The sequence below is a fragment of the Phocoena sinus genome, chromosome 19 (assembly GCF_008692025.1).
Source record: "Phocoena sinus isolate mPhoSin1 chromosome 19, mPhoSin1.pri, whole genome shotgun sequence".
Classification (NCBI taxonomy): domain Eukaryota; kingdom Metazoa; phylum Chordata; class Mammalia; order Artiodactyla; family Phocoenidae; genus Phocoena; species Phocoena sinus.
The window spans coordinates 22,294,214-22,317,548 of record NC_045781.1 but is presented as its reverse complement, the minus strand read 5'-3'; the positions used below and the strand labels follow the sequence as shown (position 1 = coordinate 22,317,548).

The window sequence follows — 23,335 nt, the reverse complement described above, 5'->3', positions numbered from 1 at the left end:
GCTCAATATCAAAAACACAACCCAATCAAAAAATGGATGGAAGACCTAAATAGACATTTCTCCAAAGAAGACATACAGATGGCCAAGAGGCACATGAAAAGCTGCTCAACATTACTAATTATTAGAGAAATGCAAATCAAAACCACAATGAGGTATCACCTTACACTGGTTAGAATGACCATCATCAGAAAATCTACAAACAATAAGTGCTGGAGAAGGTGTGGAGAAAAGGGAACCCTCTTGCACTGTTGGTGGGAATGTAAATTGATACAGCCACTATGGAGAACAGTATGGAAGTTCCTTAAAAAGCTAAAAATAGAATTACCATATGACCCAGCAATACCACTACTGGCATATACCCAGAGAAAACCATAATTCAAAAAGACACATGCACCCCAATGTTCATTGCACACTATTTACAATAGCCAGGTCATGGAAGCAACCTAAATTCCCATTGACAGACGAATGAATAAAGATGTGGTACATATATACAATGGAATATTACTCAGCCGTACAAAGGAATGAAATTGGGTCATTCGTAGAGACGTGGATGGACCTAGAGACTGTCATACAGAATGAAGTAAGTCAGAAAGAGAAAAACAAATATTGTCTATTCATGCATATATGTGTAATCTAGAAAAATGGTACAGATGAACTGGTTTGCAAGGCAGAAACGGAGACACAGATGCAGAGAACAAACGTATGGACACTAAATGGGGGAAGCAGGGGTGTGGGGTTGTGGTGGTGGGATGAATTGGGAGATTGGGACTGACATACATACACTAATGTGTATAAAATAGATAACTAATAAGAACCTGCTATATAGCAAAGGAAGCTTTAGTTCGCTGTACAGTGGAAACTAACACAACAGTGTAAAACAACTATACCACAATTAAAAAAAGAAAAAAGGGAAATAAAATAAAGACAGAGTTGTTAACACTACCAGATGGGCCATATTGGAAGCTGATGCAAAGGAAAAATACTGATCTCTTCCTTAACTTAAAATTTTGATAGTTTGGTTTGTCATTTTTTGGCATTACTGAGTCTCATTTTTCTTACCTTGAAATGGGACTAACAGAGATCCTTATAAAATTGTCAGGAGCATTAAATAAATAAATATAAACCTGGAAAAAAAATTGTAGGTGTACTTTGGTTAATAGAATATTTCTTTCTGGGGTTATGTTTAGAGAGGCTTAAAAGTGATGTATTTGAATTTGGTTTTATAAGATTAAAATGATTTTTTCCCCCCACAAATATGAACTTTAAATACTAAGTCCAGAATATTGTGTGAAATGCTTTTTCTAATTGATCTTTACTATTTGGTTTGAATAATAATTGAGTATTATTTGATTTTCAGGTTTTCCCTGACGAATTCCACCTTCAAACTTTGAATCCTTTTCTTCGGGCCTGTGCTGAGTTACACCAAAATGTAAATGTGAAAAACATAATCATTGCTTTAATTGATAGGTAAGAATTTCCAACACTGGAGGGCAGATGTTCCGACTTGGGAATAATGAATTTAAAACATTTTTGTGAATTCTTTTTTTCTGTTCCATCTTTATTAATATTTTTGATGTAGTTACACTAGTTCTGTAAGTCTGAGTACTTACTAAGTGCTTGTCTAGCTTACGCATGAAATAAGTTTAGCTCTTAATTGTACAGGGGTCATGAAGGTAATATATTTTAATCTATGCATTTAATTGGCATTTAAAGACATTATACAGACCTAAGATGTTAGTCATAAATCCAAATTTTATAATTCCAAAGATCACTGAAGAGCAAAACTTGTTTTTTACCATGATGAAAGTATCTTGGGCTTCCCTGGTGGCACAGTGGTTAAGAATCCACCTGCCAATGCAGGGGACACAGGTTTGGTCACTAGTCCAGGAAGATCCCACGTGCCATGGAGCAACTAAGCCTGTGCACCACAACTACTGAGCCTGTGCTCTAGAGCCTGTGAGACACAACTACTGGGCCCACGTGCCACAACTACTGAATCCCACGTGCCTGGAGCCCGTGCTCCGCAACAAGAGAAGCCACCACAATGAGAAGCCCGCACACCACAACGAAGAATAGCCCCCACTCGCCGCAACTAAAGAAAGCCCGCGTGCAGCAATGAAGACCCAACACAGCCAAAAATAAATTAATTATAAAAAAAAGAAAGTTATCTTTCAGTGGGAACCAGTTTGATCTGGAGTCTTCTTTATCAAGTAGCCATAAATATAGATGATTAAGAATCTTCAGGTAGGGCTTCCCTGGTGGCGCACTGGTTGAGAGTCTGCCTGCCGATGCAGGGGACACGGGTTCGTGCCCCGGTCCGGGAGGATCCCACATGCCGCGCAGCGGCTGGGCCCGTGAGCCATGGCCGCTGAGCCTGTGCGTCCGGAGCCTGTGCTCCGCAACGGGAGAGGCCACAACAGTGGAAGGCCCTCGTACCGCAAAAAACCAAAAAAAAGGACGTTCAGGTAATCACTGCATCATCACATGTTTTTAAAGAAGAATTTTCAAGTATTAAAAATGTTAGTAAATCCTCTTTAAGTTTGACTTCTTTAGCCTTTGGTCTTCGTTAAAAGTATAAAACTTGGCCTTCAATAATAGCTTTAATGAGTGCATGCTGGGTGCTAGTACATAGTATGTGTCCTGCTTGTGAGCATACACTCATTGACATTATGAAACCAGAAACCCAAGGGTAGATTTATTTCTGCAAATACTTTTTATTATATTTTAAATATCTAAGTTATTAGTTTTAAAGTCTGAGAATTTATATAGCAGAATTCTTCAAATTATCTTGTCAGTCCTGGACATTAAGAATTATAAGTTACTGGGCTTCCCTGGTGGCGCAGTGGTTGAGAGTCCGCCTGCCGATGCAGCGGACACGGGTTCGTGCCCCGGTCCGGGAAGATCCCACATGCCGCAGAGCGGCTGGGCCCGTGAGCCATGGCCGCTGAGCCTGTGCGTCCGGAGCCTGTGCTCCGCAACGGGAGAGGCCACAACAGTGAGAGGCCCGCATACCGGAAAAAAAAAAAAAAAAAAAAAAAAAAGAATTATAAGTTACTTGGCCATGCTCTTTTTTTTTTTTTTTTTAAACATTTCTCTTTTTTTATTAATTTATTTTATTTTTTGCCTGCACTATGTGTTAGTTGTGGCATGTGGGATTTTCATTGAGGCATGCGGGATCTTTTGTTGTGGCACTCAGGCTTCTTTCTAGTTGTGGTATGCGGGTTTTCTCTCTGTAGTTGTGGCATGCAGGCTTCTTTCTAGTTGTGGTACACGGGTTTTCTCTCGTTGTGGCATGTGGGCTCCAAGGCGCATGTGCTCTGTAGTTTGCGGCACACAGGCTCTCTGGTTGAGGTGTGTGAGTTCAGTAGTTGTGGCCTGGAGGCTTAATTCCCCCGCAGCATTTGGGATCTTAGTTCCCCAACCAGGGATCCCACCCGCATTCCCTGCACTGTTAAGTGGATTCTTTACCACTGCACCACCAGTAAAGTCCTCTATTTGGGCATACTCTTAATGGAAGCTAATAACTGGATTTTCCTATGTTGGGTGTATTGTCACTTAACCGTTTCTGTCAGTAGTGGTTCTTCTGTGCATAACAAAATGTGCGTCTAGTTGTAACCATGATAAACACTTAGTGATAATGGAACAGACGTTATTTTGTATAGTTTAAGATGTGGTAAAAAGTTAACTTTACTACTTTTAGAATTAGTTGTGTTTTAAACTTTTCAGTAGTAAAAATGCAGTGTCTTAAAAGAGTCTAGGCGCTTTTTATGTTTAAAAGGTTATTTTTTATAATCATGGCTGTTGAATACGTTTATCACCTTTAATACATTTCTATCCATATCTACTTAATTAATTTGGCAGAATTGGCCTGTCGAAAATTTGTTGTGTATGGTATAAAGTAAGAATACAGTGAAATAAGGCATCATTGGTAAAACTGTTTCATTAAAAATGAATTGAGGGAATGGTCAGCTACGTTCCCTGTCCTTCTTAAAAATCTCTTTAGGAGAAAGGTTCTAGGAGAAATACACTTGGAGAAAATACAGAACAGCATAAAGAATAAAATGTCATCCATGATCCCACTACCCAGATCCCTATATCCTTTTAAATAAAGATTATTTTCTTTTTTAGATTAGCTTTATTTGCTCACCGTGAAGATGGACCTGGAATTCCAACAGATATTAAACTTTTTGACATATTTTCACAGCAGGTGGCTACAGTAATACAGGTTTGTATGGCTTTGTTCCTAAGTTCTCAAAACTTTCAAACTTCTCAGGTGGTAGTTCCTCTTCTAATTGTTTAAAATAAATTCCATGGTTTTTCTGAACATTCCAGTCGAGACAAGACATGCCTTCGGAGGACGTTGTATCTTTACAAGTCTCTCTCATTAATCTCGCTATGAAGTGTTATCCTGATCGTGTGGACTATGTTGATAAAGTTCTAGAAACAACAGTGGAGATATTTAATAAGCTCAACCTTGAACAGTAAGTCAAAGTTAAACATTTTTGTAAAAACCTTTGTAAAGCACTTTTTTGTCCCAGATTTATTTTTCTTTTGCAATTCCTTTTTGAAATGTTAGCATTCATCTTGTTTTAAGTATTTGTTAGATCGACATGCTTGGTACTAATCAGGGCAGAAAGTGGCAACCAACTGCTTGGCTGTGTACATTGATCAAGTAGTGGCACTCATAGATCATAGCAGTCTTCAGGGACCAGTGTCTCCAGTTCAGACCCCTTTGTATATATGGGTGAGTTAGTTTTTAAACTGGTAAGGAAACTATTTATATCAAGCAGTATTTCCATGAGAAGTGGTTTCCTACAGATAAGTAAGATGTGAAAGAATTAGGGAGGCATGTATGTATTTAAGGTGTGGAAATTAATTGGTTTAAATTTTTCTCTATTTTGAGCTTTGATTTTGATACCATCAAGGATAGTATAATATTCTGTTGTCTACTTGCATCTTCTTCAACTATGCTGTCCTAGACCTGTTGCATCCTCTAGTGGCCACTGTGGGCAGTTCTGATCCCTTTATGTTTTCCCAGCAGTCCTCTTACTGTCCCATCCTTCACTGCTTCTGAACATGTGGTCAATTTAGGACCCTCCTTGCCCTATACCCTTCCTTGTCCAATCTAGGCCCCTCCTTGCCCCTCCTTGCCGTATATATATAGGCCCCTATATATACACTCGCGTAATCTTTCCGCTTTCCATCTCTCCTCCAGTGGTTTAGTTAACATCTGGAAGATTTGTTTTTCTTTTACCTCTTTTTATTCCTCCTTTTTCTTTTTGTCACTCCCATTTTTTATGAACTCAAAAACATTCCAGATCTTGAATAAGTGATGTATCTATATCTTCCCCCACTAAGTGAGTTTTAAAGTAAAATCAGACAAAATAAAAAATTAGAAATCCCAACCTCTAAAGGTCTTATAAATGCCTGGATATTCTTCAGCCCCCACGGAATGTTCCTAATTTCATCCTGCTTTTCCTTAGTCATCAACATCTGATGCAGAAGAAATAATTTATGTATTTTTCTATTTTGTTGAATTGCTATTTTTGCATGGCTTTGTCACCCTGAATGTACCGTACTTACTGGCTGCCCTAGAAACCTAACTACCACTTAAAATACTTCCCTTAGAAATACCACATTCTAGACAGGCATTTTAACTCCAGGTATACAACCTGTTTATGAATTGGAGACTAGCATAACTTATTGTATCAATAGGACATTAATAGATGAATAAATGTGCTTAGAAAGACATCTGATAAACCTCTCTTGGAAGTCATTGGGGTGTTTTGGGGTGGTGTGATTCACTTGACCCATTTCCTTTAATATTATAAATGAAAAATTTCAAATTTTTGTGAATCAAGTGCTGTTTGTGTATATAAGAAGTTAATTTCATTCACTAAAGGGCTGCTGTTTTTCTTTTTGCAGTATTGCTACCAGTAGTGCAGTTTCAAAGGAGCTCACCAGACTTTTGAAGATACCTGTTGACACTTACAACAATATTTTAACAGTCTTGAAATTAAAACATTTTCACCCACTCTTTGAGTACTTTGACTATGAGTCCAGAAAAAGCATGAGTTGTTATGTGCTTAGTAATGTTCTGGATTATAACACAGAAATTGTCTCTCAAGACCAGGTAAGAGAATACCCACATGCTTTATTAGAAAAACAGAGACAATGTAGTTATGGTTTTAGACCTTGAGACAAACACATGAGATGGGCGGGGAGGGTAATTTACTACGAAAAAAAAGTTACAAGTAGCTTATTCATTATATAAATGAGATAATTGGGGATGTATAAAGAAGAAATTATAAAATAACTATAATCCCACCAGGAAGAGAGGTCCATTGATTAACTATTGATTAACATTTGGTGCGTCTCTTTCTAAATGTTTATATGTGTACCAACATGCATATACTTTCATACAGAAGAAGGAATTATGTTGTTGATACTATTTCATAACTACACAACTAGAAATGCTTTTGTCAGTGGCATTATATGCTGATTGTTTCACCCCAGTGGGTTTCTGTCTCTCATGATACAGGTGGATTCCATAATGAATTTGGTATCCACGTTGATTCAGGATCAGCCAGATCAACCTGTAGAAGACCCTGACCCAGAGGACTTTGCTGATGAGCAGAGCCTTGTGGGCAGATTCATTCATCTTCTACGGTCTGAGGACCCTGATCAGCAGTACTTGGTATGAGTTAACTCTTACTATACCCCTTCAACAACTTCTAATGAAGTCATGTGTAGATGTGTCTCAAATGGTCTAATCCAGCTTGTGGTATTAAAAGGTTTTGAAAGAATTGAAACTGAATAAGAGATTAACTGAACTTTATGATTAAATGCATAATTGTTTGTAAACTTCTGGAGCTTATGAAGAACAAGTTGGTTGCTGTCATTTCTTTTGAAGACTTCTTAAGAATTTTAGAAAAGCCTATCTTCCTTTAGTTGGGTGTCCTATAATCAGTCTCTGTCCATTTTCTTTTTGAACTGTGTGTTACTTGTAGAATTGTTCATTTGTTTTTCATAATAAACTTTTAAAGTATGAGTAAAATCCTTATATTCAACTGTGTATATGTTTCCAAGGTTTGCAAATAGAAGTTGTTTGTGTTTGCCACATGGAAAATGTGTGAAGACTTTAAAATTAAAATTGCCTTTTTCTTAACCCCCTTTTCCTGGAAAAAAACAATCAGATGAGATTCTCCCTTTCTTTGTCCTTAGTCCTCAATAAACCTTTGTGAAATGAATAAAACATGTTGCCTGAATAGGAGTATTGGTGACTGATACTGGACAATTTATGTTTATGAAAGGTAGCACATATGGCTGCCTAATTATCGTTTGGGCAAAGTAGTTTAACCATTGTTGGATGCATGAGGCTAAGTGTTAGTAATGAAGAACACCTTTATTTGAGGATGAGTCCTGACTTTCTTCCTGTGTTGACTTTGTCATAGTTGACACTCTCGTACTTCTTCATAGCCATTGTGAAAAAGAAGCTGATTTCTTTTGGTAGTGCGATAGTCTTCAACTTGGCTTAGTGTCAGATAATCTGTGCACTGTGTGTGATCTATACCTAGTGGCTGGCTCCATTGTTCAGATGTTTTAACTGATTCCCTTATGTTTCTGTGTCACATGGCCTATGTGTGTTTTCATTTTTTGTTGTATACCAAATGTAGTAGTTAGGAAGTATGCTTTCCACCTGTGGCCAGTTGGTTATGCCATGTACAGAAACACCTTTAAGGTGAGGATCATTAGCTGTGACTTCCCCAAGGGGGAATGCATTCTCTTCCTATCCATCTATGACTGTCAGAGAAATTTACAAAACCTGAATATGTCACACACTGTGACACACATATTAAGTTATTTCATGAATTCTTGTGTTTTTTTTTCTGAAACAACCAGACATTTGTTTACTAATGGCTCTTTTTTAAAGTGTGTTACCATTTCCCTTGACTTAAATGGTCTTAATGTTTTTCTGAAGTAGGAGGTGTGATATACCAGCAATATGCATATTTTTTGTATCATAATAATAGCCAATATTTTGAGTACATGCCTTGTGTTAGTACTGGTAACACTTTACATCTGTTACTTGATCTTCCCAGCAACCTTAAGAGAAATATACTGCCCCATTTTTCAAATGAAACTTACAGCTAAGAGAAGGTAAATATTAATGTGCCCAGGGTCACACAGATAGTAAGTGTTAGAATCTACTTCTAACTGTATCTGTCTTCAGAGCCTGTGCTCTTTATCATCACAGTATACTTCTCAAATGTGTATATGAACATGTATTTATATCTGCCCCTGACTAGCTATGTAACTTTGGGCAAGTTATACAACCTCTCTGAACCTCAGTCTTCCCCATTTGTGAAATGGGTTTAGTATTTGTCTCTAGGGTGATTGTGATGACTCGGCAAGATAAGAAATGTAAAAGTATACCATGAAGTCTGGTATATCATATATATTCAAAAAATGGTAGCAATCATGATGATTAGAGCTCCCATTTAATTTTATAAGTGATTAATTATAGTTTCTATAATTACAGAAAAGATTAATGGGTTTTGTTTGTTTTGGTCAGATTTTAAACACAGCACGAAAACATTTTGGAGCTGGTGGAAATCAGCGGATTCGCTTCACACTGCCACCTTTGGTATTTGCAGCTTACCAGCTGGCTTTTCGCTACAAAGAGAATTCTAAAGTGGTGGGTTTACTTTTAAGTATGTCACTAATTTTTTCCCTTTTTCCTCTGTGTATGTGTTTTAGTTTATCATTATAGAAAATTTCAAACATATACAAATAGATAATGGTGTAATAAAATCCCAGTTTCAATAACTCTCAATTCATTACTCATCCTGTGTTATACTTAAGTATCACTGTTGACAATAGTGATGTTGGTAGATAAGATTACATACTAGTTGAGGAATCACATAAAAAACACTTAGAAATGAAAGATTAAAACAGTTTAAATTTATGTTAGAAGTTTTTCCTGTGTCTAAAGATCACTTGTGAGACATCTATAAGTTTATTACAAAATGGCTCAGAATGCTTTAGTTTCTCAAGAACGATTTTATTTTCTTGGGAGTCTTTATGATGTACTAATTCTGAAGTGATATAATAATCTTATTCAGAGGTTGCAGTACATAACAAGTAAGATCTAATTCATGTTAGCTTTGCCTAATGAAAGGGCCCAGCATTGCATAATTGCTGCTCTCTAAAAGCCTGTAATTGAATAATTTTATGAGTTGTGTACATTTTTTAATGAGCTTAGTCCTTTTATAAACAGGATTATGGCTAAGTCTTCAGTGGTGTACTTTTGTAGAAAATATCCTAATCTGGGAGTTCCCTGGCCATCCAGTGGTTAGGACTCTGCTTTCACTGCCGAGGGCCCAGGTTGCATCCCTAATTGGGGAACTAAAATCCCACAAGCCTCACGGCGCAGCGAAAAAAAAAGACCCTAACCTAACGTACCTGAAAGTTGGACAGTCAGGTTTATATTAAGGAACAAACACCATAAACTTTATTTTCTAATAATGGAGAAACAAGGTATATTCAGTAGACTTACCAGTATGACATAGCATGCCTTTGACCAGTTTTTATGAGGCCAGCCTCTCATAGTTCCTTTTTCCCAGTATTTTATGGATAGGTGTTTGTGAATGTAACAATAAAAAAGCAACGAGCATTTACTTACTATGTGCCGTACACTGTGCCAAGGAGTATAAACTTGGATTATTGCATTTAGTCCTTGTAAAAGTCTGTGACTATTATCCTCTCTTAAAAGTGAAAAGAATCAATTGCATTAATAAGAAATTTGGATGGTCAAACATGGATAAAATATTTAACCTCACTACTAATTGTAACAGTGAACCTTTTTAGAAATCAAACTGGTAAAGAAAAAAGAAAAATAAGGTTCAGCAATGGCCGTGGTGTGATGAGAATTCATTCTCATCTAGTAATGGTGGGAATGTGAATTACTACAGTCTTTCTAGAAAACTCTGGCAGTGTGTAACTAGAGCCTTAAAAAACCCAGTATTTCCACTTCTGAATTTATACTAAAGAAAAAATTAGGGATTCAATAAAGCTTTGTGTTTACAGACCATTTGTTATATTACATTTATTTCCAAAAGGAAGTAGTTAAGTAAATTATGCTATATCCAGTTTGTGGAATATTTTCTAATGATTAAAATGATTTTAAATAACTTTAGTATCATGAGGAAAATTATGACAAAATAAGTGAAAGAAAAGAAGTTGAATACATGCAGCATGAGCCCAATTTAATTCTTCAGTAGGTACTTTAAAGTAGAAAACCATACACAGAGGATCCCAGTTACATTATATTTGCATAGAAAAAAGAAAGGAAGACATTAACATTAGAATGTTATCAGTGATTATTGCTGGGTGGTAGATTTAGGGATGGTTTCAATTTTTAAAAAATTCTTTTGTGTATTTTCCTAATTTTGTCCAATTTGGGAATATGTTGCTTTTTCTGATGGAAAAAAACAAATACCAAGTATATAAAAATTACAAAGCCAGTGACTTCAAATGGATGTTTTGAGAAGACATCCTGCTTGATTTCCTTGTGTACTCCACAGATGAGACAGAAGATAGCAGGAAAACTGTGAACTCAATTTTAACACTTTTCCTGTTTGTTCTATAGACATTTTATATAAAAAGAATATTCTTAAGAAAGTTAATCTTGAACTTAAAGTAATTTAAACTATTTTTTTTTGTTTTAGGATGACAAATGGGAAAAGAAATGCCAGAAGATTTTTTCATTTGCTCACCAGACTATCAGTGCTTTGATCAAAGCAGAGCTGGCAGAATTACCCTTAAGACTTTTTCTTCAGGGCGCTCTAGCTGCTGGAGAAATTGGTTTTGAAAATCATGAAACAGTAGCATATGAATTTATGTCCCAGGTGTGATCTGCTCTCTTTCTGGGATGTTTAATACGTTTGCTCTGTTCAGTCACCTGTCTGTAGTTAGTGGTGGTGGTGCACATGGATTTACTCTTCACTGAATTTATAACTACCCCTTTCTCACCATCTTGATGGGAAATACTATGCTTCTTAACACTATAGTTTTATTGACTGGTTTGGAGCAGGAAAATTGATCAGTTATTGGGTGCTAATGAGATTGAAGATTTTCCAGTGGGTCATGGTAAAAACTGTTTCATGGGGGAAAAAAATTCCTTTGTTATTCATTTTGGGAACCCTGGATTAAACAAAAGTTAAAACAAGTTTCTTTGTTGCAACTTGTCAGCAACTTTGTCTTGTGCCTCTCCAAGCGAGGGCACTGCGTATTCTGATCTGAATGACTCACAGGATGGGGCTTTGATGGGAAATACTTTGGAAAATGCTCTAGTAGATGGTTGGTCCCTAAAGGTCACTTCTGCTTTGTGTGTACCAGGCATTTTCTCTGTATGAAGATGAAATCAGTGATTCCAAAGCACAGCTGGCTGCCATCACCTTGATCATTGGTACTTTTGAGAGGATGAAGTGCTTCAGTGAAGAAAATCATGAACCCTTGAGGACTCAGTGTGCTCTTGCTGCATCCAAACTTCTGAAGAAACCTGATCAGGGCCGAGCTGTGAGCACCTGTGCACATCTCTTCTGGTCTGGCAGAAACACAGACAAAAATGGGGAGGAGGTAAGGTGGGAGGTCATTCCTAACCAACAGTGTTAGAGGAGAGGGGATCATTGATAGGGAACGGCTGCTGGGGCCTTTTGCCTTGGAGGTGAAACGTGCAGTGCTTGGAAACCTGACAAAGAATATTGCTTTGTTTTGTTAAAAGAAACGAAATGGACAGTAACATATAGAGTTACATCCTGTGGTGAAGCCTCCACTTTGAGGATTTTGTAACGTAGCAAGTTTGTACCACTATCTTTAAAAAATATACAAAATACATAAATATAAAACATTTAACATATAAATATATAAAACAAATAATATATTTGTTTTAAAATATAGCTTTGTGGGCTTCCCTGGTGGTGCAGTGGTTGAGAGTCCGCTTGCCGATGCAGGGGACATGCGTTCGTGCCCCGGTCCGGGAAGATCCCACATGCCGTGGAGCAGCTGGGCCCGTGAGCCATGGCCGCTGAGCCTGTGCGTCCGGAACCTGTGCTCCGCAACGGGAGAGGCCACAACAGTGGGAGGCCTGCGTACCGCAAAAATAAATAAATAATATAAATAATAAAATATAGCTGTGTACTTTAAAAAATGAAGAGAATTTAAATTGGTTTTGTCCTTTTAAAATATGAAAGAGCCACTGTAGTGTGTTTATTTCTTTGTGTGAAATGGGACATTTGTGATTCATTAATCTCTTTAATACTCCCCTCACTCCCTTTATTCTAGCTTCACGGAGGCAAGAGGGTAATGGAATGCCTAAAGAAAGCTCTAAAAATAGCAAATCAGTGCATGGACCCCTCTTTACAAGTGCAACTTTTTATAGAAATTCTGAACAGATATATCTATTTTTATGAAAAGGAAAATGATGCGGTAAGTGAATAATAAATTGCTGTTAGTGAACTATTTTCCTTTCCTACTCTTAGATTTGATACATACAAAAGTTTATCATCCTGATACTTTTCTTTTTTGTTTACAAGGGTCAGAGTTTGGAGAATCTACCTAGTGGTCTCTTTCATTCTCCAAAATTCTTCTCTGTCTATATAGATGCATCTTACAGAAGAGCTTATTATGTGCAAGAAAATTCTTATCTCTTTTGTTTATGAATATTTTATAAAATAGTCACTCTCCGTTTAAAAAATAAAAAATAATTTACAAATGCTGAATAGTAGGCTGATTTGTCATCCCATAAAAGTGTAGAATAATTCCCAAATAAAGGATGGATCAATATTTGTAGGTTAAGTAAAATTTTGCTTTGGTTCTTTTACTGGTTTATGATTTTCTGTATTTCCATTAAGTTTTTTTTTTTTCAGTTGTTGTTTTGGATGAATGTCCAATAGTTGTTGCTCAAACCAGAAATCATGTTCTCATCTCTTTTTTCTTTTTTTTTTCTTTGTTTTCATAATCTGGAAACTGCTGAGAGTAACACAAGCTCCTCAAAACATTTTTATTAATTTACATTATTTTTTGTGTGTGTGTGGTACATGCTTGATGGTAACATTGTTCTTTTGTAGGTCACGATTCAGGTTTTGAATCAGCTTATCCAAAAGATTCGAGAAGACCTCCCAAATCTTGAGTCCAGTGAAGAAACGGAGCAGATTAACAAACATTTTCATAACACACTGGAGCATTTGCGCTTGAGGCGGGAATCACCGGAATCTGAGGGGCCAATTTACGAGGGTCTCATCCTTTAGAAAGGAGCCAGGCTCACCATCCTCCTTTCCATGTACATCCAGTAAGGGTTTTATTATACTAGGCTTCCCTTCCATAGATTGTGCCTTTCAGAAATGCTGAGGTAGGTTTCCCATTTCTTACCTGTGGTGTGTTTTACCCAGTACCTCCAGACAACTCACCTTCAAGACCTTAATAAAATTATTCACTTCATAAGTGTTCAGGTCTGTCTGATCACCCTAAGTAGCATGATTGATCTGCTATTTTAAATTCCTGTGATCTGTTTAAAAAAAAAACGAACAAAAAAAGCCAAAAAAACCCCACTTATCTCTGTGACTAATGAAGCTCTCCTTCCTTTTTTTCTGTTTTGTTTCATTGTTGAGTGTGTAATTTCCTTCATTACTTGGGAGTACTAACCAGAAAGTGTCTGTCTCTCTGTTCTGAGATTAATTTAGAGGAAAGGAATACTGTTTGTGAAATTCAGCTTGGGCTTCTCCTGAAATGCAAGATAAGGCCATGTGTAATATTTTCCCTAAAATTAGAGTATATTAATGCATGTTTGAGAATTTTAAAGCACCATGGTCTAAACCAGAAGCTATATTTTGCATATTTGGACTCAGCCATCCATTAAGAACTTAGGTTGTCCACTGGACATATTTATCAAAATAATTTTGTTCTAAATAGTATAAAATAGAAAATTTGTGATCTATATAATTTATGTATAACCTTCATTGTTGTAAATTTAGGGGGAAATGCATCATACAATTATGATTTTTTTTTTCACCAGTGAAACAATAAAAGTTGCTATTAACAATTTTGGACCGTCTTCCTTTCATACTACCTTAATTCATAAAAGGAACTAGTAGAATATATGGAGTTTATTGTATATTCTCAACGTTCACAACACTCACTTGTTCAACTGTTCACTTGTTTTAAACACTTATTGAGCAGGACACCATCTACTCTTTTAGTCATATTTACTCATTTGCTTTCTTCAGCCTTACTCTTCTTTCCTAGGAATGATACCTCCACATAAACTCCCAAAAGCCTCCCACCTATATCAGTTATCTATTGTGTGACAAATTATCCCAAAACTCAGTGTCTTAAAACAGACATTTATCTCACAGTTCTCTGGATCAGCAATTTGGGAGTTTAGCTGGGAATAAAATGGATTGATAGGATAGTGTGTGCAAATTTGGTAAAATTACATAAGCTTGAGCCACAATGATTTTAAACCTTAAATAGGATACATCCACAGGAGATGGGTGTTACAAAACGCTTTTTGTCAACTATTTTTACCTTCCTACACATCCCCTGGACCAATGATTTTCAAGCTTTATCAAACATACAAATCACATGAGGGTCTTGGTAAAGTGCAGATTCTGGAATTCACCAGGTCCGGGGTGGGGCCCAAGAGTGTATATTTCGAATAAACCCCCAGGTACACCCCCCCCACACACAACATATTGCCAGTCCAGGGACCACACTTTGAATAACAATGCCCTAGATGGAAATTCCATAGACGTTGTTTTCGTAAATAAATTTTATTTATTTATTTATTTATGGCTGTGTTGGATCTTCGCTGCTGCTCACGGGCCCTCCCTAGTTGCTGCGAGCGGGGGCCATTCCTTGCTGCGGTGCGCGGGCTTATTGCAGTGGCCTCTCTTGGTTGCGGAGCACAGGCTCCAGGCGCACAGGCCTAGTATTTGCGGCACTTGGGCTCAGTTGTGGCACACGGGCTTAGTTACTCCGCAGCATGTGGGAATCTTCCCGGACCAGGGATTGAACCTATGTGCCCTGCATTGGCAGGCGGACTCCCAAGCACTATGCTACCAGGGAAGTCCCCATAGGCAACATTTTAACAGTACTTGGAATAACTTATTTCACTTGTTTCTTAGATGGTTCTCACGCTTCCTTGTGGCAAACACTAAGAAGGGGGTGACAGTGGCCTAGAGAAGTGTTTGTGACTGTCTATCCTTGAGTATAGGGGCTTAGGCAATCCAGTACAGGAGGCATTTCTGTCATGTGTACTATATGACAGTGGATCTTGGCTTTCCCAGGGCACAGCAATTTAATGAATGCTTTTTGGAAACTCAAGTGTTAGAGCAAGTCGGTACAGAATAGTTAGCTGAAATCAGCTACAGGAGCCAGACGGACATCTCATAGAGTAGTGGACATCAATCCCATGACAGGCAGCTCAGAGGATCATGAGCAAAATGTAGGGGGCGCACGTGGGATCTTCCCGGACCAGGGATCAAACCCGTTTCCCCTGCATTGGCAGGCAGATTCTTAACCACTGTGCCACCAGGCAAGTCCTGGAATGTTATCTTTTAAGGAGTTGTCTTGTTAATTCTAGGAGAATGTTGCTCTTTATGGTTGAGCAGGTATTTCTGCCAAGGGGGGAGGTTTGGTCAATGCATAATGCAGATACACAATGCGCAGTAGGAGGCAGTGAGGAGGCCAAAGGACAGGAAAATATATGTAAATTTTTTCTTGTCTCGCTATAAGATATGAATTTTATTTCACAATACTCATGTCCTGATTTGCTTATTGATGAATGCTACAAACGTTTATTGTGCACTGATTATGTGCCAGATACTGAGCAATGCACTAGGAGTTAGTGATAAGAAAGCAAACATGTTTCTTGCTCTCATGGAGCTACTGTTTAAAAGGGAGAAAGGAATAACAGAGAAGTGTAAATTGTGATAAATCTTATATAGGAAAAATGCAGGAGACTATAAAGTCAGTATTACTTTGATATCAAAACCAGACAAAGGCATCACAAGAAAAGAAACCTACAGAAAATGTCTTATAAATATGGATGCAAAGATCCTCAACAAAATACTAGCAAATTGAATCCAGCAGTACATAACATGGATAACACCATGGCCAAGTGAGGTTTATCCCAGGGATGCAAGATTGGTTTAATATTTTAAAATCATTAATGTAATACACCACTTCAATAGAATAAAGGACAAAAGCCACATGATTATCTCAAGACATAGGAAAAGCATTTGAGAAAGTTCAACACCCCTTCTTGATAAACACTCAGTAAAATACGAATAGAAGGCAACTTCCTCAGCCTGATAAAGTCAGGAAAAATCCACAGGTAAGATTATACTTAGTGGTAGAAGAATGGATGCTTTCTCCCTAAGATCAGGAACAAGACATAGATGTTAGCTCTTGCAATTTCTTCTCCTTTTTCATTTCTAATTCTATTGATTTGAGTCTTCTCCCTTTTTTTCTTGATGAGTCTGGCTAATGGTTTATCAATTTTGTTTATCTTCTCAAAGAACCAGCTTTTAGTTTTATTGATCTTTGCTATTGTTTCCTTCATTTCTTTTTCATTTATTTCTGATCTGATTTTTATGAGTTTTTTCCTTCTGCTAACTTTGGGGTTTTTTTGTTCTTCTTCCTCTAATTGCTTTAGGTGCAAGGTTAGGTTGTTTATTCGAGATGTTTCCTGTTTCTTAAGGTAGGATTGTATTGCTATAAACTTCCCTCTTAGAACTGCTTTTGCTGCATCCCATAGATTTTGGGTCATCGTGTCTCCATTGTCATTTGTTTCTAGGTATTTTTTAATTTCCTCTTTGATTTCTTCAGTGATCACTTCGTTATTAAAGTAGTGTATTGTTTAGCCTCCATGTTTTTGTATTTTTTACAGATCTTTTCCTGTAATTGATATCTAGTCTCATGGCGTTGTGGTCGGAAAAGATACTTGATACAATTTCAATTTTCTTAAATTTACCAAGGCTTGATCTGTGACCCAAGATATGATCTATCCTGGAGAATGTTCCATGAGCACTAGAGAAAAATGTGTATTCTGTTGTTTGTGGATGGAATGTCCTATAAATATCAATTAAGTCCATCTTGTTTAATGTATCACTTAAAGCTTGTGTTTCCTTATTTATTTTCATTTTGGATGATCTGTCCATTGGTGAAAGTGGGGTGTTAAAGTCCCCTACTATGAATGTGTTACTGTCGATTTCCCCTTTTATGGCTGTTAGTATTTGCCTTATGTATTGAGGTGCTCCTATGTTGGGTGCATAAATATTTACAATTGTTATATCATCTTCTTGGATCGATCCCTTGATCATTATGTAGTGTCCTTCTTTGTCTCTTCTAATAGTCTTTATTTTAAAGTCTATTTTGTCTGATATGAGAATTGCTACTCCAGCTTTCTTTTGGTTTCCATTTGCATGAAATATCTTTTTCCATCCCCTTACTTTCCGTATGTATGTGTCTCTAGGTTTGAAGTGGATCTCTTGTACACAGCAAATATATGGGTCTTGTTTTTGTATCCATTCAGCCAATCTGTGTCTTTTGGTGGGAGCATTTAATCCATTTACATTTAAGGTAATTATCGATATGTATGTTCCTATTCCCATTTTCCATATTGTTTTGGGTTCATTATTGTAGGTCTTTTCCTTCTCTTGTGTTCCTTGCCTAGAGAAGTTCCTTTAGCAGTTGATGTACAGCTGGTTTGGTGGTGCTGAACTCTCTCAGCGTTTGCTTGTCTGTAAAGGTTTTAATTTCTCCATCAAATCTGAATGAGATCCTTGCTGGGTAGAGTAATCTTGGTTGTAGGTTTTTCTCCTTCATCACTTTAAATATGTCCTGCCAGTCCCTTCTGGCTTGCAGAGTTTCTGCTGAAAGATCAGCTGTTAACCTTATGGGGATTCCCTTGTGTGTTATTTGTTGTTTTTCCCTTGCTGCTTTTAATATGTTTCCTTTGTATTTAATTTTTGACAGTTTGATTAATATGTGTCTTGGCGTATTTCTCCTTGTATTTATCCTGTATGGGACTCTCTGTGCTTCCTGGACTTGATTAACTATTTCCTTTCCCATATTAGGGAAGTTTTCAACTATAATCTCTTCAAATATTTTCTCAGTCCCTTTCTTTTTTTCTTCTTCTTCTGGAATCCCTATAATTCAAATGTTGGTGCGTTTAATGTTGTCCCAGAGGTCTCTGAGACTGTCCTCAGTTCTTTTCATTCTTTTTTCTTTATTCTGGTCTGCAGTAGTTATTTCCACTATTTTATCTTCCAGGTCACTTATCCATTCTTCTGCCTCAGTTATTCTGCTATTGATCCCATCTAGAGTATTTTTCATTTCATTTATTGTGTTGTTTATCATTGTTTGTTTCATCTTTAGTTCTTCTAGGTCCTTGTTAAATGTTTCTTGCATTTTGTCTATTCTATTTCCAAGATTTTGGATCATCTTTACTCTCATTATTCTGAATTCTTTTTCAGGTAGACTGCCTATTTCCTCTTCATTTGTTAGGTCTGGTGGGTTTTTATCTTGTTCCTTCATCTGCTGTGTGTTTTTCTGTCTTCTCATTTTGCTTATATTACTGTGTTTGGGGTCTCCTTTTTTCAGGCTGCAGGTTCGTAGTTCCTGTTGTTTCTGGTGTCTGTCCCCAGTGGCTAAGGTTGGTTCAGTGGGTTGTGTAGGCTTCCTGGTGGAGGGGACTAGTGCCTGTGTTCTAGTGGATGAGGCTGGATCTTGTATTTCTGGTGGGCAGGTCCACGTCTGATTGTGTGTTTTGAGGTGTCTGTGGACTTATGATTTTAGGCAGCCTCTCTGCTAATGGGTGGGGTTGTGTTCCCTGTCTTGCTAGTTGTTTGGCATAGGATGTTCAGCACTGTAGCTTGCTGGTCGTTGAGTGAAGCTGGGTGCTAGTGTTGAGATGGAGATCTCTGGGAGATTTTCGCTGTTTGATATTATGTGGAGCTGGGAGGTCTCATGTGGACCAGTGACCTGAAGTTGGCTCTCCCACCTCAGAGGCACAGCACTGACTCCTGGCTGCAGCACCAAGAGCCTTTCATCCACACGGCTCAGAATAAAAGGGAGAAAAAGTAGAAAGAAAGAATTAGTAGAAGTAGAAAGAAAGAACGAAAGAAAGGAGGGAGAGAAGGAGGGGGGAGGGAGGGAGGAAGGAAGGAGGGAAGGAAGGAAAAAAAAGAAAAGATGAAGTAAAATAAAGTAAGATAGAATATAATAAAGTTATTAAAATTAAAAAATATTTATTAAGAGAAAAAAACAGACGGATAGAACCCTAGGACAAATGGTGGAAGCAAAGCTATACAGACAAAATCTCACACAGAAGCATACACATACACAGTCACAAAAAAAGGAAAAGGGGAAAAAATCATAAATCTTGCTCTCGAAGTCCACCTCCTTAATTAGGGATGATTTGTTATCTATTCATGTATTCCACAGATGCAGGGTACCTCAAATTGATTGTGGAGTTTTAAACCGCTGCTTCTGAGGCTGCTGGGAGAGATTTCCCTTTCTCTTTGTTCTCACAGCTCCTAGAGGCTTAGCTTTGGATTTGGCCCCGTCTCTGCGTGTAGGTCGCCGGAGGGCGTCTGTTCTTCGCTCAGACAGGACGTGGTTAAAGGAGCAGCTGATTCGGGGGCTCTGGCTCACTCAGGCCGGGGGGAGGGAGGGGTATGGAGTGCGGGGCGAGCCTGCGGCGGCAGAGGCCAGCTTGACGTTGCACCAGCCTGAGGCGCGCCATGCGTTCTCCCGGGGGAGTTGTCCCTGGATCCCGGGACCCTGGCAGTGGCGGGCTGCACAGGCTCCCTGGAAGGGGGGTGTGGATAGTGACCTGTGCTCACACACAGGCTTCTTGGTGGCAGCAGCAGCAGCCTTAGCGTCTCATGCCTGTCTCTGGGGTCCGCGCTGTTAGCCGCGGCTCGTGCCTGTCTCTGGAGCTCCTTTAAGCGGCGCTCTTAATCCCCTCTCCTCGCGCACCAGAAAACAAAGAGGGAAGAAAAAGTCTCTTGCCTCTTTGGCAGGTCCAGACTTTTCCCCAGACTCCCTTCCGGCCAGCCGTGGCGCACTAACCCACTGAAGGCTGTGTTCACGCCGCCAACCCCAGTCCACTTCCGGCGCTCCGACCGAAGCTCGAGCCTCAGCTCCCAGCCTCGCCCGCCCCGGTGGGAGAGCAGACAAGCTTCTCGGGCTGGTGAGTGCCGGTTGGCACCCATCCTTTGTGCGGGAATCTCTCCACTTTGCCCCCCGCACCCTGTTACTGTGCTCTCCTCCGCGGCCCTGAAGCTTTCCCCTTCCGCCACCCGCAGTCACCGCCGGCGAAGGAGCTTCTAGTGTGTGGAAACATTTCCTCCTTCACAGCTCCCTCCCACTGGTGCAAGTCCTGTCCCTATCCTTTTGTCTTTGTTTATTCTTTTTTCTTTTGCCCTACCCAGGTACATGGGGGGTTTCTTGCCTTTTGGGAGGTATGAGGTCTTCTGCCAGCGTTCAGTAGGTGTTCTGTAGAAGTTTTTCCACGTGTAGATGTAATTCTGGTGTATCTGTGGGGAGGAAGGTGATCTCCGCGTCTTACTCTGCCGCCATCTTCCCGGAAGCCCCAGCTCTTGCCATTTCTATTCAACATTGTACTGGAGGTTCTTCTAGCCAGAGCAGTTAGGCAAGAAAAAGAAATAAAAGGCATTCAGAATGAAAAAGAAGAAGTAAAACAATTTCTATTTGCAGATGACATGATCTTATCAAGGAAATGCAAATTTAAGGCATAATGAGATAGCACTATATACCTACTAAAGTGGCCAAATTAAAAACAAAAAACACATGTTGGTGAGGATGTGGAACAACTGGAACCCTCATTTATTGCTGGTAGTAATGGAAAATGGTATAGCCACTTGTAATAGAGTTCTCTATTAACTGAAATATATATACATATATACACATACATATGTATGTATATATACATACATATGTATGTGTATATATGTATATATACATACATATATATGTATGATGTATATATGTATATGTATGTATGTGTGTATATATATATATATATATATATATACACACACACACACACACACACACACACACACACACACAGGTCCTAAGATCTGCAGGGTGAGTCAGTAAGCTGGAGACCTAGGAGAGCTCATGGTAGTTCCACAGTCCAATTCCAGAGGCCTGAGAACCAGGAGAGCTGATGGTATAGTTTCAGCCCAAAGACCAGCAGGCTTGAGATCAAGGAAGAGCAAATGTTTCAGTTCTGTCTTATCCTGAAGGTTTTAGCCCAGTACCCCTGCCAAGAGGGCCCTGCCTAGGATTCCCTCTAATTGGTGGCATTTATCCCAAGTCTGACTACACTCACTGGGTATTCTCTTGTTTAATATGCCTCTCCCCTGCTGGACCATGAGCTCCGTGAGGTAAGAGTTAGGTTTATTTGTTCTCTTCTAATCCCTGGAGCCTCGCACAAGGCCCAGAGGCTCTAGAGGAAACTGGCTGAAAGGACTTCTCAATGCTTTACCAAGTGCTAAAGATTTATTTTGAAAGTTTAAGCTTCCCTCTAGTGGAAAATACAAGCCAAAATTCGAGCCTAGCTTTTATTCTTTGTTTTTGTCAATGAGAGCCCCAGACTCTCAGACCAGAGAAGCAGAGACCTAGCATCTCTTCTCTCCCTGCCGTGGAGTAGACATCGTGGGCTACCTGCCCACCCTGGGCCCTCGTGGAGCTCCCCACAACTGCTGATGGAGGTACAGGCCTCCCCCAGTGGGACCCCTCCCAGGATCTGGGGGCTCTCCCCACCCTTCTCTGATGTTCAGAATTTGCACTGTCTGTCTTTGTCCTTGTCTGTGCTCAGAAACCCATTCGTATGGATGTGGGAACACATTCTAAAGCAGGACAATGGGGGCCATGCTGGGCTTCTCTCCCCCACGGGTCAAAGTCCTGAGCTGCACACTTTAGAGAGTGCTTCTGTCCTGGGGAAACTGGTGGGCTGGTTTGGGGGCAGAGGGCCCCCAATACAGGCCGCATTCCCTGACCCTGACTTTGGTTATGGTAATAATGTTGAATCTGTGGTTCTGGGTAGGGGGTCTCTGGGCAGCAGCAGCAGCAGAAATGGCCCAGATCTGGCCATTTGACTCTAAACCTGAGCCTTTGGCTAGTGGCATCATAAAATTGCACTATATATAAAAGGAGCAGTATCAATTTAGTTTGTTCCTTTACTAAGTGAAGTTTAGTAGTAGTTACCAGCAGTACAAAGATGAATATGACATGGTACTTGTCTTCAAAGAACCACAGCCTCTGACGCAATGTCACAAGTAGACTAGGCCTCAGAAGTTGCAAACTGGTGGTCTACAGATATGTTTTATTTGGCTGGCACAGTGTTTAACTTGTTAAAAATTGGTTGCCAATCTTTTTTTTTCTTAATTAACATTTTAAAAAAAATTAATTAATTAATTTATTTTCGGCTGCACTAGGTCTTCGTTGCTGCATGTGGGCTTCTCACTGAACGTGGCTTCTCTTGTTACGGAGCACGAGCTCTAGGCATGTGGGCTTCAGTAGTTGTGGCTCGGGCTTTAGAGCACAGACTCACTAGTTGTGGCGCATGGGCTTAGTTGCTCTGCGGCATGTGGGATCCCCCTGGACCAGGGCTCGAACCTGTGTCCCCTACATTGGCAGACAGATTCTTAACCACTGCACCACCAGAGAAGACCCGGTTGCCAATCTTTTAATATGGGAAATTTCTTATAAAAATCTAGACTTCTGGCTTCAGTTGGAAAACCAACATGGCAACATGGGATCCATACCCATCACTTCTCACGGGACTCGCACCAGTGCCCACTTCTCTCCTTCTGTCACCCGCCTGGCCATTCCGGGCACTGCATTGAGACCCCTGTGCTAGGAATAGCAAGAGGGGAGCAATTAATTCTGGAAGCAGGTGAGAGAGTGGGTGAGTCCTCTCAGGTGTGGTGACTTCCCAGGTGCCATCTCGACAGCCTGCATGGGAGATGGTGGTGGCCACAGGGGCTGTGGCAGGGAGGGTGGGATGAGATGAGAGCCTTATGAGCTGGAGGATGGGCAGCACTTGGCTTTGCAGCATTCAGGAACGTGAATCATGAATGAGAGCTCCAGGTCAAGTTTTCCAGCAGGAGATGAAACTGAAATAGCTGCAGGAGAGAACTCAGGTCTGAAGATCTCTGTATCAAACATGAATTATGTTACTTGAGGACTGGGGATCTTGTTGAAACGCAGATTCTAGTCCAGCAGATCTGGGGGT

At 39.4% G+C, this 23,335-nt stretch overlaps 1 protein-coding gene across 3 annotated transcripts in view; it reads left to right on the top strand.

Moving 5' to 3' along the window:
- The window catches only part of VPS35 (VPS35 retromer complex component), a 41,824-nt gene extending 27,721 nt beyond the window's left edge, over positions 1-14,103 (top strand). For all 3 annotated transcript variants that reach the window (XM_032613960.1, XM_032613962.1, XM_032613961.1), the window contains 10 exons: positions 1,358-1,467; positions 4,129-4,225; positions 4,333-4,481; positions 5,926-6,133; positions 6,542-6,697; positions 8,576-8,698; positions 10,731-10,910; positions 11,401-11,640; positions 12,346-12,489; positions 13,131-14,103. In XM_032613960.1, coding sequence (XP_032469851.1) covers positions 1,358-1,467; positions 4,129-4,225; positions 4,333-4,481; positions 5,926-6,133; positions 6,542-6,697; positions 8,576-8,698; positions 10,731-10,910; positions 11,401-11,640; positions 12,346-12,489; positions 13,131-13,310 — 1,587 coding nt within the window. In that variant the 3' untranslated portion in view covers positions 13,311-14,103. The remainder of the gene's footprint in view (positions 1-1,357; positions 1,468-4,128; positions 4,226-4,332; positions 4,482-5,925; positions 6,134-6,541; positions 6,698-8,575; positions 8,699-10,730; positions 10,911-11,400; positions 11,641-12,345; positions 12,490-13,130) is intronic.
- Positions 14,104-23,335: the final 9,232 nt, after the last annotated feature.